This window comes from Sorex fumeus, unplaced genomic scaffold, assembly GCF_029834395.1.
Source record: "Sorex fumeus unplaced genomic scaffold, SorFum_2.1 ptg000063l, whole genome shotgun sequence".
In the NCBI taxonomy this organism is placed as follows: Eukaryota; Metazoa; Chordata; class Mammalia; order Eulipotyphla; family Soricidae; genus Sorex; species Sorex fumeus.
The window spans coordinates 79312798-79327409 of NW_026606120.1; the positions used below are offsets into that span (position 1 = coordinate 79312798).

The following is a 14612-nucleotide window of genomic DNA, read 5'->3' on the forward strand; positions in this document are numbered from 1 at the left end:
TCACTGGAAGTGGCACCGCACCTGCCCCAGCCTGCTAGATGGGGTTCAGTCAACTTCGTGTCTTCTATTATCATCAGGAGCTATGACCACTGTGACCCTCCACACTGAAATCAGTAACTTTAAGGCAACTGTACAAAGTTAGGTCCTCCTCGGAAACTACCCTCAGCAGAGTGGATTTTACACTTGTCTATCATCAACCCCAAACTGTATCTTACATGGAAAATACCTTTTTTGAAGGGGCTCCGGTGGATGGCACGTCAATTACAGAAGTTGTATTAGTGTAGTTTTGTAAATAGGATCCATCTCCAGGACTTGGGGTTTCTAATGGCAAAATCCCAAAACTGAGAAGAGGTTGAAATCAAGGTGTCAAAAAGTCATCAAGGCATATATAAAGCAGCAGTATACTTAAATTAGAAGGTCTAAAAGGAAGAGAATGGCAAATCAGTCTTGGGGGCAGTGAGGATCTGAGGGGCAGATTAAAAATAAGCTATGAGACTGTTCCACCCACCATAACTAATTTTTTTTAATTTAAATCATTTACGGAACTGAATTGAGCAGCAACGAGAGATCTCAGAAGATTTATTCAGAGCAAATGATGAAACTCTTGGAACTCATGGGATTCAGACATTAGAGAATGAATGTATCTGCTCAGAGAATCTATCTGTGGATATTGTAGTTTCATGGCTTGCTCTTTTACTGTTCCTCACTCTGGGACCCAATTTACCTCTGTCCTAGCAAATAATTTTTCATATGGATACTTTTGGATATATAGCTAGTGGGCTGAGTTTGTGTGTTTACGTACAGATTTCTAATTATCTGGATGAAATGGTCCACATTGATGGGTACCAGTCTTTCCTCCGTACTCTGGACGACAGCACTTTAACGACCTGCTGTGTCACTTGGGTTCTATGCATGGGCACCCGCAGTGCTTCCGGAGGCTTGCTGCCGTGCACTGGTGCTGTCATAAAGACAGGACCTTTTCGAGTATATGCTGGCTGATTAAGCTATCTTTAAGAGCTTAAAACATTTCTCCAATATTTAATACTTAATAAACTCTTATCACAGGTGCTATCCTACTTCTTCTTCTCAAAGCAAGTCTGTTATAGACAATTTAAGTGCTTATTTCTATAATGACTTAGAAGCTACTGTTTATATTAATCTGTAATAATACAAGTTGCGGTAAGATCATTTGTGAATATAGAATATTTTAAAGTGTCTTTTGTTTGTCTTACCTTGGGGTTAATGGACTAAGAGCAGGTGGTCCTCCTAATAAGCTTCGACCAGTTTTTGGTTTATTTTGAACCTGTTTAGATAATATGGAAGTTCCTGTTCCAAGAGGGACAGTATCTGGTGAAATTACAGCGGAATCAATGTAAGACACTGAAGAATCTGTATTCAGGGAATACTTTGAATTGGAAGATTCTAAATTCAGCCTGTTTAATTCCTGAAACAGAAAATTTCTACCATATCATTTCTGAAGCATTTAGTTCTGATCATTCTTCTTCTTTTTCCCCCATAATACTTTACACATTAGAGTCTGATACACTTACAATTGTGTCCTGAGGTGTTTCTGTTAAAACTGTCTCAGGTTGCCTGTGAGATAAACTATGATTAGACACTAGTGTTGTACAAGAGTTGGGCAGACAGTTGCTAAAGTTCTGTAAAGATGTTAATTTAAATGTTTGGTCAGGATCTGGCTTTTCACCTGTGAAGAAAAAAACAATATTTGCTTTTGAGAAAATGAGGATTATTAATTTTATTCAAGTATCTATAAATCAGTGAAAATAGGCCTTTTCTAGTTTTAAAGTTTTCCTAAATAAATATTTCAGCTAATGAAATTTACCTCTCTAATGCCCACTATCTTCCATTAAGCTTATCCTAAATGAAAAAACTCATTTTAGGATACCAACTGAACTGCAGGAACAATGACTTTAAAGACAAATTACAGGAACATGCAGATTCCTGTTTTTAAAAGCAGAAAGCAACTCGTGCTCGTTCTGCATTCTGCTCGAGGTGAGGCGGCCAGCGACGCTGGTCGGTACCACAGCAAAGCTGTCAGCACAGCCGGGAAACGGCCGCCACAACGCGTCTCAAAGACCTCTTGTGTCTCATGGAGCATGTCCACTGGGATGCTCTGTCCCCCTCCTGTCCTGGTCTTGTCCAGACCAGCTTCAGCTTCAATCTATGCCTTTTCTCATCCAGGAAGCTACTATGGTTACTGCTATAATCCAAATACGGCTCAGACCAGATGATCTGATTTCTGGTCACTGTATTCCTGAAACAGAGGATTCTAACCACTTTCTGTGTCGGAGGAAGGGAATTCCAAAGTACGCTTGGTCGTATGTGGGCTCGGCCTGCCGGTTCCAGCTGCTCAGGATGAGCAGTGCTGAGGGCCACCAGAGCTATACCAACTGGTGGTCAGGGGATCGTGGTGGCCTTGAGTCAGAGAATGAACTCTGGAACTTGCGCATTCTACTACAAACTCAAGCCGACTGAGCTATCTTCCCAGTTCGATAACTCAATCCTTACTCCTAATTTTAACCACCCTTCATCTTTGAAAAACATTTGTCTTATGGATAGTTTTTATTACTCTAAAAAATTAAGAGGAGGGAGAAGAGGAATTAGGGGACCCTCCCCCAGTCACCTCTACAAACCTACCTATTTCACATAATGATTCAAAGGGGGACCAGAGGAAAGGATTTAAACTAAGGCTCTTTTGGTAACATTCTGATCCTTTGGCAAGCCGATCTGTCTTGCTGTAAAGACAAACACATATATTAGGCAAACTACAAAATTCAAAACATTATAAATAAATTTTTGGTCTAGAAAACTAGGTAGATCTCTTAAATTTCTGAGTGATCTTACTACTTTCCTAAGATCACTCTTCCTTTCTTCCAGCCCTCAACCTGTATTATTTAGAGCAGTACAAGAAAGCAAACAGATCATGAAGGGGAAAGAAAAAAAAAAAAACAAACCCAAAACCCTTTCTGAATGTTAGAACTTTTAATTTTTCTGTTATGACTTACTGAAGAAGATATGGAAAACATAAAAAGGTCTCAGTCTTGTTCTAAATTATAGTACAAATACCCAGTGGTTATTGTAAAATTGGCTTCAATGCTTGTATGTTTTTATGGGGTGTGTGTGTGGGGGGGTAAATGACACGTACCAGACTATGCTCAGGGATTACTCTTGGTTTTGTGCTCAGGGGATCATATAGTGCCAGGGGTTGAACCAGGGTTGAAAGCATGCAAGGCGAGTGCCTTAACCCCTGGGCTTAAATGTTTTATGCATAATATAATTTTGTTACAGTTGTTGTTTGGGCCATACCCCGCTGTACTCAAGGCTTATTCCTGGCTCTTATTCAGGGGAACTGTATACAGTGCTGAGGGTCCAACCTGGGTTTGTCGCGTGCAAGGCAAATGCTTAAACCCCCTATACTATCTTTCTGGTCCTACAGATAACGTCTCAAGTGATCACTCTTCCTAACAAAGTAGAGGCAGCAGCATTTTTTGTTTTTAGTAGGAAAGTGGGTACTCCCAGTAATGCTTGGAAATATTGGGTCACCTAGACCAGATGAGTCAATGTCCACGCCTAGTGCTGAGGTCACTGGCTGCATCCCTTATGGTCAGAGGGCCATGCAATGCTGTAGATGAAACTCAGGGCCTCAGGCCCACAGAGAGCAGACTCCAGTCCTCTGAGCTCTCTCTTGGCCTTGAGGTAATAACTTTCATGGAGTCTGTTTGGGGGGCCATACCTGTGGTTCTTGGGGCTATTCCCAGCATAGTGCATGGGGGACCAAGTGGTGCCAGGGACCAAAGTCAGGCCTCCTGCATGCACTCAAGGCCACTCAATTGTTTTTTTTTAGTACCTGAGGGGGTAACTCTTAGAGGGCAAAAAAGTAGTTTACATTATTTTTCTTTTGTCATTTTTGGTGCTCAGGGCTCACTCCTGGCAGGCTGGGGGAAAGACTGTGACTTCCTTGCTGCACTATCTGTCCAGCCCAGTTTATATGTATTTCTGAATCATATTTTGAAGGGCAGATTACTTTGGCTAGTAGGGATCAAACTCAGTAGGATTCAGGCAGAAGCTGAAACTTGGAAGATGAGTGACAGGGCTCTTGACAAGAGCCCCCTCAAGCTCTCATCTGAAAATAACAGACCACCTGGTCTGAGGTTAAGTCTTCCTGACTAGGGCTGGGGGACACAGTTCAATAGGTTAGAGAGCATGAACTGTATGCAGAAGGCCAGGGTTTGATCCCAAGCATGGTTAGGAACAATCCCCAAACAACAAGTGCTCAGCAGGAGGCCCTGAGAAGGAGGTGGGGCATGAAACAAAAACAATCTCAGAGATGTGACTAAGGTAGGGGGCTGGCTCAATGGGCTGGACTGCAAGTTTTTTGTTGATGGGTCACAACTGGGGGTGCTGAGGGCTGACTTCTGGCTCTGTGCTGAGAGAACAATCCTGATGGGGCTCAGAGGGACTATATGAGGTGCCGGGGATCAAACCTAGGTCAGCCACATGCAAGGTAAAAGCCCTACCCACTGTGTTGTTATTCTGGCCTCAGCTTGCTTTGCATGCATGAACATGGATTTGATTCTTGGCAGTGCGGGAGTAACCCCTGAGTACCATAAGGTGGGCCAGACAAACAAAAATCTTTATTATCTCTGAGGGTGAGGGGATGGAATGGGTGGGAGACACAGCAATTGGTCCCAAGCCCTACCCCCACTCTCTTACGCCATCCCCCAAATGAAACCTAGAGCACCCCACATACAAGGCATGCGTTTTACCACTGGACTATGTCCGTGGCTCCAAATTCTAAGTTTTATGAAGAGCCAGATGGCATTTAATCAGGATTTCAAAGAAAAGACAAATGAGATTATCAGCTGAAACAGACCATCTGTCCATGTCGTTCAGGGGGAGCTGGGGTAGATGTAAAGACCCCTTGGGAAAACACTTGGGAAACGCCTTGTTGGCCTCACTTTCAAATTTTAGCCAGGGAGAATTCTACCACCGAACAAACAATGCATCTGTCCCTTCCAACTTTGGTAGAGTAGAAACTAAAATAAAGGATGATGAAGTAAAGGTAAGAGAGTAATGAAAGTTGACAGCTACCTCCCCACACTTCCCTCCTCTGAGCCACTAACAGACAAAGAGGGAGTTTTGCCCTCAAAGAGTTACCCTCTCATGTACTAAGAGGAAGCAAACTTTCAGAAATGTAAACAGATTTTAGTCTGTCTATGCCCAAGGTCATTAAGATAAAGTTTTTTTTTGTTTGCCTTGGAGTTACACCTGGAGGCTATTCCCAACTTGGTACTTGGGCGTTGCTCCTGGCAGACCATGTGGTGCTGGGAACTGACCCTGGGGCTCCTGCTTGCCGAGCATCACTTCGGCTTGCTGAGCCATTTCTACTGGCTGAGAAAAAATTTATTAAAGGAAAAAGATGTCATAAGAACAATAAAATCACTGACAAAGGATAGAACTAGGGTGGGGGTGAGGGGGAGATAAGAAAGACATAAAAAGACCATTTTCTAAAAGTATTAATTCCAGGTGGGAAGTGGCAAGTCAATACTCAAGATTTCTTAGCTCCAGGACTCCTCCCAACTGACGCCTAGGGGCTGTCCCTGGCAGAGCCCAGGGGACTTTGCGGCTGGACTAAGCCCGGGTCTAGCCTGCGAAACATGCATACCAGCCCCAAAACATGCATACCAGCCCCGTGAGCTTCTCTGGATCACAATGATGTGAGGTGATGGGTAACCACGGACTACCACACACAAAGGTTATTCTCCAGCCCTTTCTTTTATCTCAGGCCTTATTGCTTTTTTTTGGGGGGGGGGTTGGGGGGACACAGTTGTTTTTTGGGCCAGACACCTAGTGATTCTCAGAGGTTACTCTTGGCTCTGCACTCAGGAATTACTCCTGATTGTGTTTGGGGGATCATATGGGATGCTGGGTAGCAAACCCAGGCTGGCCGTGTACAAAGTAAGACCCTTGCCTGCCGTACTCTCTCTCTAATCTCATCTGTTCTGCTTTTAACTAAGGCCAAAATAAGGAAAATACAGTGAAATATCAGCATTTGAGTTTTATCCCAACAGTTCTTACTGCTTCTCATCGAAAGCAACTCGAGTCATAGAGAACCCCTATCCCCAATCCTAGTCAATTAACTAAGGTTAACCTCTTCATCTTTCATGTGTTCTCTCATGCAATTAATTGTGTTTTCTGAGGAAAGGAAATTAGATCTTTGTTTTGCTTTTGCTGTTCTGTGGGGGAGGTAGTTTTTGTGCCGTATCTGTAAGTGCGCAGAAGAACCAAATGCAATTGCAGTGTCGGGGATTTGAACTGCCATTAGCCACATACAAGATCAGTTCTTGCCTCCTGTATCCAATTAGCTCTCTCCCGTCCACTTAGCTCTTTCTCAATGTGCAGTTCCTGGCCAGTAACACCCAGAAAGCGGGGCTGACACAATTACCCTGAACATATGCAGCGTCACTGAAGGCATTTCTTTGGCCATGAGCCATCATGCCGGATCCCAGATCTTTTTCATGTTTTGGGTGGTATCTTTCATGTTCTTAAAGTAGACCCATCCTTGATTCTACTTGCAAATGTAACAAAACAGACACCACAAAAAGGAAACTCTTTTCAGGGGTGGAGCAATAGTACAGGGGGTAGCATGTTTTCCTTGCATGTGGCCGACTTGGGTTTGATCCCCAACATCCTATACGGTTTCCTGAGCCTGAGTGCAGAGCCAGGAGTAACCCCTGAGCAACACCTGGTGGGGCCTCCACACAAACAAACAAACAAACAAACAGGATTGGGAAAGGGGTTGAAGAGATCTGGTACCACTTATGGTCCAGTACCCTGAGCACTGCTATGACTGACCCCTGAGCAGAGCCAGGAGCAGACCCTAAGCACTACTAGGTATGGCACTGAGAAGGGCTGCAGGGATTAAGGTGATTGTCTCACAAAAGGTGACTGTAGTTGATCTTTGGCAGTGCTTATGGTCCCCTTAACACTGCTAGGTGTGACCCCCAAACCCTCCTCCTACTACCAAAACTAGCGGGGAGAGATGAAACCTTCGTTCACTGTTGCTGGGAAAGCCACCTGATTCATCCTCTATGGAAAACAGTATGGAGACGTCTCTAAAAACTTTGCTGGGTCAAATTTATAGCAAGGGTTTTGTTAAAACATTTGTTTTGCATGAGGCCAACCCTGGTTCTATCCCTGGCATCACCAGGAGTGAGCCCTAAGCACCACCACATGCGACTCAAAAGCAAAACCAAGAAAAACCCTCAGAGCTTCCATATATGCCAACAATTCCACTTCTTGGCTTCTATCCCTAAAATAATTAGAAAAAATGCATGCACATCTATGTTCACTACAGCGCTAACTAAGCACAACAGCCAGAACATGGAAGCAACTCAAAATCCCAAGGGCAGGTAAAGAAGCTGTGGCGTATAAAAACAATCGGAACACCATGCATCTGTCAGAACAGATGAACTTGCAGCTGCTGCTATTTGGTGGAAGTTGAGGGTATCATATTGAGTGACCTAAGTCGGGGCAGGAGAAATTCTACATGATCTCATTCATCTGTGGTATACAGACAAACAAGGGAATGGATCTATTAAATGATGAAAACCCTTGGATTGGATTACAGAACTCAGATTACCGAGGAGTGGGGTGATGGGTTGGGAGGAAGAGGCAGACGAGCGGTGACATAAGGATAGTGGTGCCTGACACTTTGGTGGTGAGTTGCAGTAATTTTGTACATCAAAACCATAAGTGCTAACATTACTGTAATATGTTAACTAAACAGTAATTAATAATAACAATAAAGAAAATGGTGTTTTAGAAGTTCCTTGATTTTCAATGAAAAACCAGCCTTTATATTCGGCAAACAAACTTTACTTGAGTGTGTGGTATGACTGTTACTTTTGTGTTAAAATATACTTAAAAAATTGCTATTTTATTTATTTATTTTTTTCAGTGCCAGAGACTGAACCCAGGGCCTCACACACAAGGACAGTAAGTGCTCTGCCACTGAGCTCTCTCTCCCGTCTTTTTGTTTTGGGATTGATCCTGTACTCAGAAGTAACCCCTGGCAGTGCTTTAAGGATATATGGGGTGCCAGGGATCCAGCCTGGACTGGCCACATGCAAGGCAGAATCTCTTGCCTCCTATACTCTCTTTCTAACCCCCCATCTCCCTTCTTAACACCACTTTATAGTTCAATAGTATTAAATACACTCACTGTTGTGCAATCAATTTCCAGAATTCTCAATCTTGAAAACTAAAGTCCACCCCCCACTTAAAACTCTTCAATCATCCCACCCTGGCAGTTACCACTCCACTTAGTGAAGTGGAGTGGAGTGGATGGAGTGACTCAGTACTTGTCTTTTTGTGACTGGTTGAGCATGTTCTCCAGATTCATCCATGCTGTTGTACGTGTCACAGATTACTTGTGCTGCCACGTGTCACATAACACATACCATGTAGCAGGTGCTGGAATTTCTTTCGTTTTTTTTTTTTTTTGGTTGTTGTTGTTGCTGTTCTTCTTCTTCCCATTTTTGAGCCACATCTAGTTCTGCCCAGGGCTTACTCCTGGCTCTACACTCAAGGATCACTTCTGGAAGTGCTCAGGAAAAGATGGGGTGCTGGAGATCAAACCAAGGTTGACCACATGCAAGGCAAGCACCCTGCCCTCTGTACTATCTCTCTGGCCCTCTGAAGTGTTTTCTATGCTTCCATTTCAAACGGGGAGGGGAACTGAGCTATTAAGGCATGCATTTCATTCCTTTAAGTTTTCTCCCTATCCTCAAAGATTCCAAGATTTGTTGCTAAATTTCCAAATATTTTGGAAAATTCCTGTTATGTCTGATTTTCTATTATCTAAACAATTCTGATTTTTTGGTTTCTATAACGAAAAGGTCAAACCCAGGACCTCACACATTCAAGGCAGGTGTTCTTCCACTAAGCCACATTCCTCATCTAACCAATTCTTTTTTTTTTTTTAATGTGTCTCCTGTTTCTGATTGTGGTTTCATTTATTTATTTATTTTTATTAGTGAGACACCATCAGGTACAGTTGTAGACTTATAAACTTTCAAGTTTGGGTTTCAGTTATACAATGCTCAAGTTACTGAAGTGTAATTTTTATGCAAGATACTTCATTTTAGTTAATAATCTAGAAGAATCTAGTGGTGGGAACAATGAGCTGGCACAGGAGTATCCCTGGAACTGCATGGATCTGAGCACCGTTAGGCATAATTCCAAATGCTCCTAGCACCACTGACGGCTCCTAGCACTACAAGATCCTAGCATGGACCAGTTTGGCCCAGTTTCACTGGGAGTGGCCCACTTGGTGATGATCAGAACCAGAAACTCCTGGTTCTGTGTTGAGGAAATCACTCCTGGTGGTGCTCAGGGGACAGATCATATGCAACACTGGGGATCGAACCTGGGTTGGTTATGAGCATAGCAAGTGCCCTACTCACTTGGGCTATCTCTCTGGCTCAATTATGCTAAGTTTTTTTTTGTTGTTGTTTTTTGGGTCACACCTGATGATGCTCAGGGGTTACTCCTGGCTCATGCACTCAGGAATTACTCCTGGCGGTGCTTGGGGGACCATATGGGATGCTGGGAATCAAACCCAGGTCGGCTGCGTGCAAGGCAAATGCCTACTCACTGTGCTATTGCTTCAGCCCCAATTATGCTATTATTATTATTATTATTATTATTTTGCTTTTTGGGTCACACCTGGCGATGCACAGGGGTTACTCCTGGCCTGCACTCAGGAATCACCCCTGGCGGTACTCAGGGGACCATATGGGATGCTGGGAATTGAACCCGGGTTAGCTGCATGCAAGGCAAACACCCTACCCGCTGTGCTACTGCTCCAGCCCCATGCTAATTTTTTAGGTCAGCAATAATCAACAATTTCTCCAAAGATAAACAACAGATGACATTTATATAGCTGATACACTAATCTCAGCAATTTAGAATAACTCCTGCTACCCTATTATATCTCTCCTACCACCCACCTAAAATCAATGTGGGCAAGCCAGAGCAATAATATAGGAGGCAGGATGTGCAGCAGGGAACAGATCAAGAGCACGTCAGGTGTGGCCCCCAAACCCAAAACAAAACATTAATAATACTGGAGTTTCAACTTTGAATTCACTCATATTCGAATGACTTTAAAATACATAGATTTTTTTCAAAAAGCCACCTTTTGGGGAAGGGCAAAATCACTATTATTTTAACTACCATTTTAGGAACTTGTAAAACATTTAAAAATCATTATGATAATGCTATTTTTTCTAACTTGCTTTCAAGTTTCTAAGAGGTAGCAGTAATATTTAATATTAGAGAAAAACTTCACACTTTTCTTAGGTACATAATGTGAAGATATGTTTCTTAAAAACCAACATGTACATTAAATTCCGAGGAAATGCTATTCTACCTATTATTGGTAAGGCTAAGTAAGCATTCAAAATACGATCAAGGGGGGCCCAAAGAGAAAGTATAGTGATAAGGTGATGGACTGCCTTGCACGCGGCTGACCCAGTATCAATCCCCAGAACTGGAATAAATATGGTTCCTTGAGCCACACCAGGAGTAATCTGTGAGCACAGAGCCAGGAATAAGCCCTGAACATTGCTGGAAGTAGCCCATCCACGTCCATGCATCCCCTTCCCCCCAAAGGAAAAAAAACAAAAACGGGATCCAAGGGCCAGAGAGACAGCTCAAAGGGCTGAATGCATGCTTTGTATGCTGGTGGCCTGGATTCTACTCCTGGTATGACATTTGGGGAGCACAGAGCCAGGAGCAGCACCCAAAAACTGGTATGACCAAAAAGACCCTGGTGCAGGCCCATCCCCATCAACAAAGGGGGACTAAAAAATACCGTTTACAAGTTTAAGGACACCATGGAAATAAGACTGTATACTACTCAGTCAAGTGGTATTTTAGTAAACACAGATCAACACAAAACACAGATACTGAAATTTTCTTGTAACTCAAATCATTCTTACTTACCAATACACATGTCCCAACAATGAAAGAGTAAAGCAAGCTGAATCACCAAACTCAGTAACAATATCATCATAGCTTTTCTGCTTATTAAACACTCCACCAGATAAGATCTGTTCCCCTTCTGCAAGTCTTTAAAAGAAGCACACAGACAAAGAGTCAATGTGAAAATCACTGCATTCAATCATTACCATTGTATTTTTAATTAATTTTATTTTATTAAACTTATTTTGCTTTTTGGGTCCCACCCGGCGATGCTCAGGGGTTCCTCTGCTCTCAGGAGTTACTCCTGGTAGTGCGAGGGGACCATACGGGACGCCGGGAATTGATCACAGGTTGGCCGCGTGTAAGGCAAACATACTCCCTGCTGCACTATCACTCTGGCCTCACACTATACTTTTTATAACGGAGACTAAAAGTAAAAACATGGTACCTTCAGAATAGTGGCAAATAGATACTTAGAATCATCTGGAAAGCTGGGAAACATAAAATTCTAGTTTGCCTTTAAAGGCAGAGCCATTAGGGTGCCGGGAGACTGGTGAGCAGTTGGGGCGCGTGCTGAGCACACACCTGATCAGGCACCACACGTTTCCTGGGGATTGCTGAGTGTTGCTCTGGAGGCCCCAGCACTGCAGAACGGCCAGGGAACCCCAGAATCACAGAACCTGAGCAGCCTCGCATTCTTGCACTCTTGCAATGAAAGGCTAGACCAGATGCTGAGTATGACAGTGGGTTCCCCTGGCCTCTGGGCATTGCCTGGGAGGCCCCCCCCCACCACCAAAGGAAAAAAAAAAAGAAAGCACATATCAAAAAAGCTAGAAATATTCAAATTTGATTATGCTTAAATCTAGTCAAAGCAAGACATGTCAAAACAAATGGAAGAAAACCACCACACTGGGGAAAAATATATTAATGTTCTTTCATTAACACATACACTGGGCCTTTTCAGTTCTATAATTTCTTGAAATAGAAATTTGCAAGCACATTAAAAGAGATGAACATTTTAATTAAAAACTGCATACTTAATAGCTCAGACATTTTTTAGTTTATAAATGAAAAGCTGGTGGAGGGAAGTGGACACTGGTGAAGGGATTTGACACTGGTGTGGGATCAGTGTTGAAACACTGCATGCCTGAAACCTGATCATGAGTAATTTTGTAATTTCACAGTGACTAAAAGAAACCAAAAACTAAAACCAAAACCTGAAGAGCACTTCAGGTTTCCTTTTTTGTATTTTCTGTTTTCCGTCACACCTGGTTGTGCTGGGGGTGGGGGGTTTGGGCTGAGCACTGAATAATCAGGCCCAATTAGACAAGTATTGCCAGAAGTGCCCCTTGACTCCCCCACAGCAGTGTTTGGAAACCTGTCCCCTCCAACCCCCCCCCCCCCAAAAAAACCCCAAAAAACCAACCCCCACCCAGGTCCAGAGAGACAGAGGATAAGGCACTAGCCTTGCATGCAATGAGGGTTCAATCCCCAGTACCACATAGGATTCCCCGAGCCTTGCCAAAAGCGATCTCTGAGCGCAGAGAATAACAGTAATACATGGCACTGCTCAGTGTGGCCTCAAAACAAGCACTGTAGCACTGTTCTCCCATTGTTCATTGATTTGCTTGAGTGGGCCCAGTAACATTGTAAGACTTGTTGTTACAGTGTTTGGCATATCAAATACCTCACAGGTAGCTTGCCAGGCTTTGCTGTGCAGGCCAGATACTCTCGGTAGCTTGCCGGGATCTCAAAACAAAAAAGGTCTTAGGATGAGACAGAGGTCTTAGGATGAGACAGAGCTCAAGAGTAGTGCATGTGGGAACACTGCCAGGAGCAACACGGGGTGAAACCCCAAGTGACATGCAAATTAAGAAAGACCCTAAAAAAGTCACCAGAATATTTGGAATGAAATTAATCAGTAACACTGTCTCAGTAACTTACAGGGATTTTAGTTATCATTATATTAATAAAATTAATTAGTTAAGAGTCATCAGTTAAATAAACAAAACAAACATTTACTGTTTTATAGACTTTGAGGGGTATCTGTATCTTCTCACTTGTTAAGTATGCAAAGGAGATCCATGTACTGGATTTCATAATCATGTCTAGTCACCTTTACTACTAGTTCACCTCTTACAGTGCACAGAACAGTTTACAGAACATAACTATCTGTATATTTCTTGCTGCCTCCAGATTCAGAGGGACAACGGACTTGCTTAAAGATGCTGTGCAAAAATAGTGCTCTCCTGCATTTGACCTTGCTTCAAAGGTCTAGAGAGAGCTCCCAAACAGCACGATCTTTAAAGATCATTACACAACTACTTAGACATAATGGAGCATTAACTCAAGTGAACTGTAAATAGGTTTTTTGGTTCATTTCAATTGACAAAAAAGAAAAAGAAACAAAAATTACTTTAGAAAGAGGGATTATTGGGGCTGGTGCGATAGTACAGCAGGTAGGACGTTCGCCTTGCACACGGCTGACCCAGGTTGGATTCCCAGCATCCCATATGGTTCCCTGAGCATTGCCAGGAGTAATTCCTGAGTGCAAAGTCAGGAGTAACCCCTGTGTATTGCCGGGTGTGACTCAAAAAAAAAAAAAAAAGAGGAATTATAACAAGTTTCTTCAGATAACATATCAATAAGAATAGGTTAATAAATAACATTATTAGCACAACAAAATTTCTCCATTACAAAAATAATACCATTAAGTGCAGCACCTTTAAATGTTCAGACCTTTAAAATGTTACTGAAATAGATGAATCTCTCTACTAAATTTTTAAATAGAGGAGAGAAAGGGAGACAATGACAATTCAATCCACCAAAATAATTAAATTTCTACAGTGTAAATAGAATAAAATCAGCTAGAAACAAATGAAAGACTTACTTGCTGAGATCAACACAACATTTTGCAAGCAGGTATTTACATTGAGGTGTAGTACAGCTGTGTCCTTTCAAGAGTCTATATGCTTTATATGCCTTTCCTGAGCGGTAATAGCAGGTTGCCAGCAAAAACAAGGCTTCTTCTGAGTGTACTAAGAACATGTATGAAAAAAAAAAAGATACTGTGATTTAGTAGACTGAACGGTAATTTGTCAACAAACAAGTTTACCAACCAAAAAATAGCTTGTATAGCTTGTTATACATTCATAAAACAAGAATGTATTAATTCAAATTAAATTATATACTTAACTGATAGAAAAATCAGTATCTCAAGCCCTGATTACATTTTCCTACGAGGAAACAAAATGAAAACGATCACGTAATTGCTTAAAAAAACAAACATAAGCTGACGTTTAAATAGACTACCAAATTGAGAATCCTGGGGTGGGTGGGTTGGGAAATACCTGGCGATACTCAGGGCTTACTCCTGGCTGTGTGCTCAGGGATAACTTCCGGGGAGGGGGGAAGGGATGGGGAGGGGGAACACAAGCAGTGCCAGAGATGGAATCAGGGTCAGTATGTGCAAAGCAAATGATAGACTGGTGGTTTAGTCAAAGTTTAATTTTAATAAAACTATATAAAAAAATCTAAAACAGAATGATGGGGCATGAAATACAAAGAGACGGAAACTTTCTGAGGCCTCTGAGAAATAACTC

At 42.5% G+C, this 14612-nt stretch overlaps 1 protein-coding gene across 6 annotated transcripts in view; it reads right to left on the minus strand.

Annotated features, from left to right (window-relative positions):
• The window catches only part of CDC27 (cell division cycle 27), a 61319-nt gene that overhangs the window by 23521 nt on the left and 23186 nt on the right, over nucleotides 1-14612 (minus strand). For 4 of the 6 annotated variants that reach the window (XM_056127172.1, XM_056127171.1, XM_056127170.1 and 1 more), the window contains exons 3-8: nucleotides 13901-14048; nucleotides 11032-11157; nucleotides 2659-2756; nucleotides 1551-1705; nucleotides 1233-1444; nucleotides 227-341 (exon numbers count right to left, since the gene is read on the minus strand). In XM_056127172.1, the coding sequence (XP_055983147.1) occupies nucleotides 227-341; nucleotides 1233-1444; nucleotides 1551-1705; nucleotides 2659-2756; nucleotides 11032-11157; nucleotides 13901-14048 (854 nt within the window). Of the gene's footprint in view, nucleotides 1-226; nucleotides 342-1232; nucleotides 1445-1550; nucleotides 1706-2658; nucleotides 2757-11031; nucleotides 11158-13900; nucleotides 14049-14612 lie in introns of those variants that run through there. The other 2 variants (XM_056127175.1, XM_056127173.1) reach the window with 2 other exon arrangements.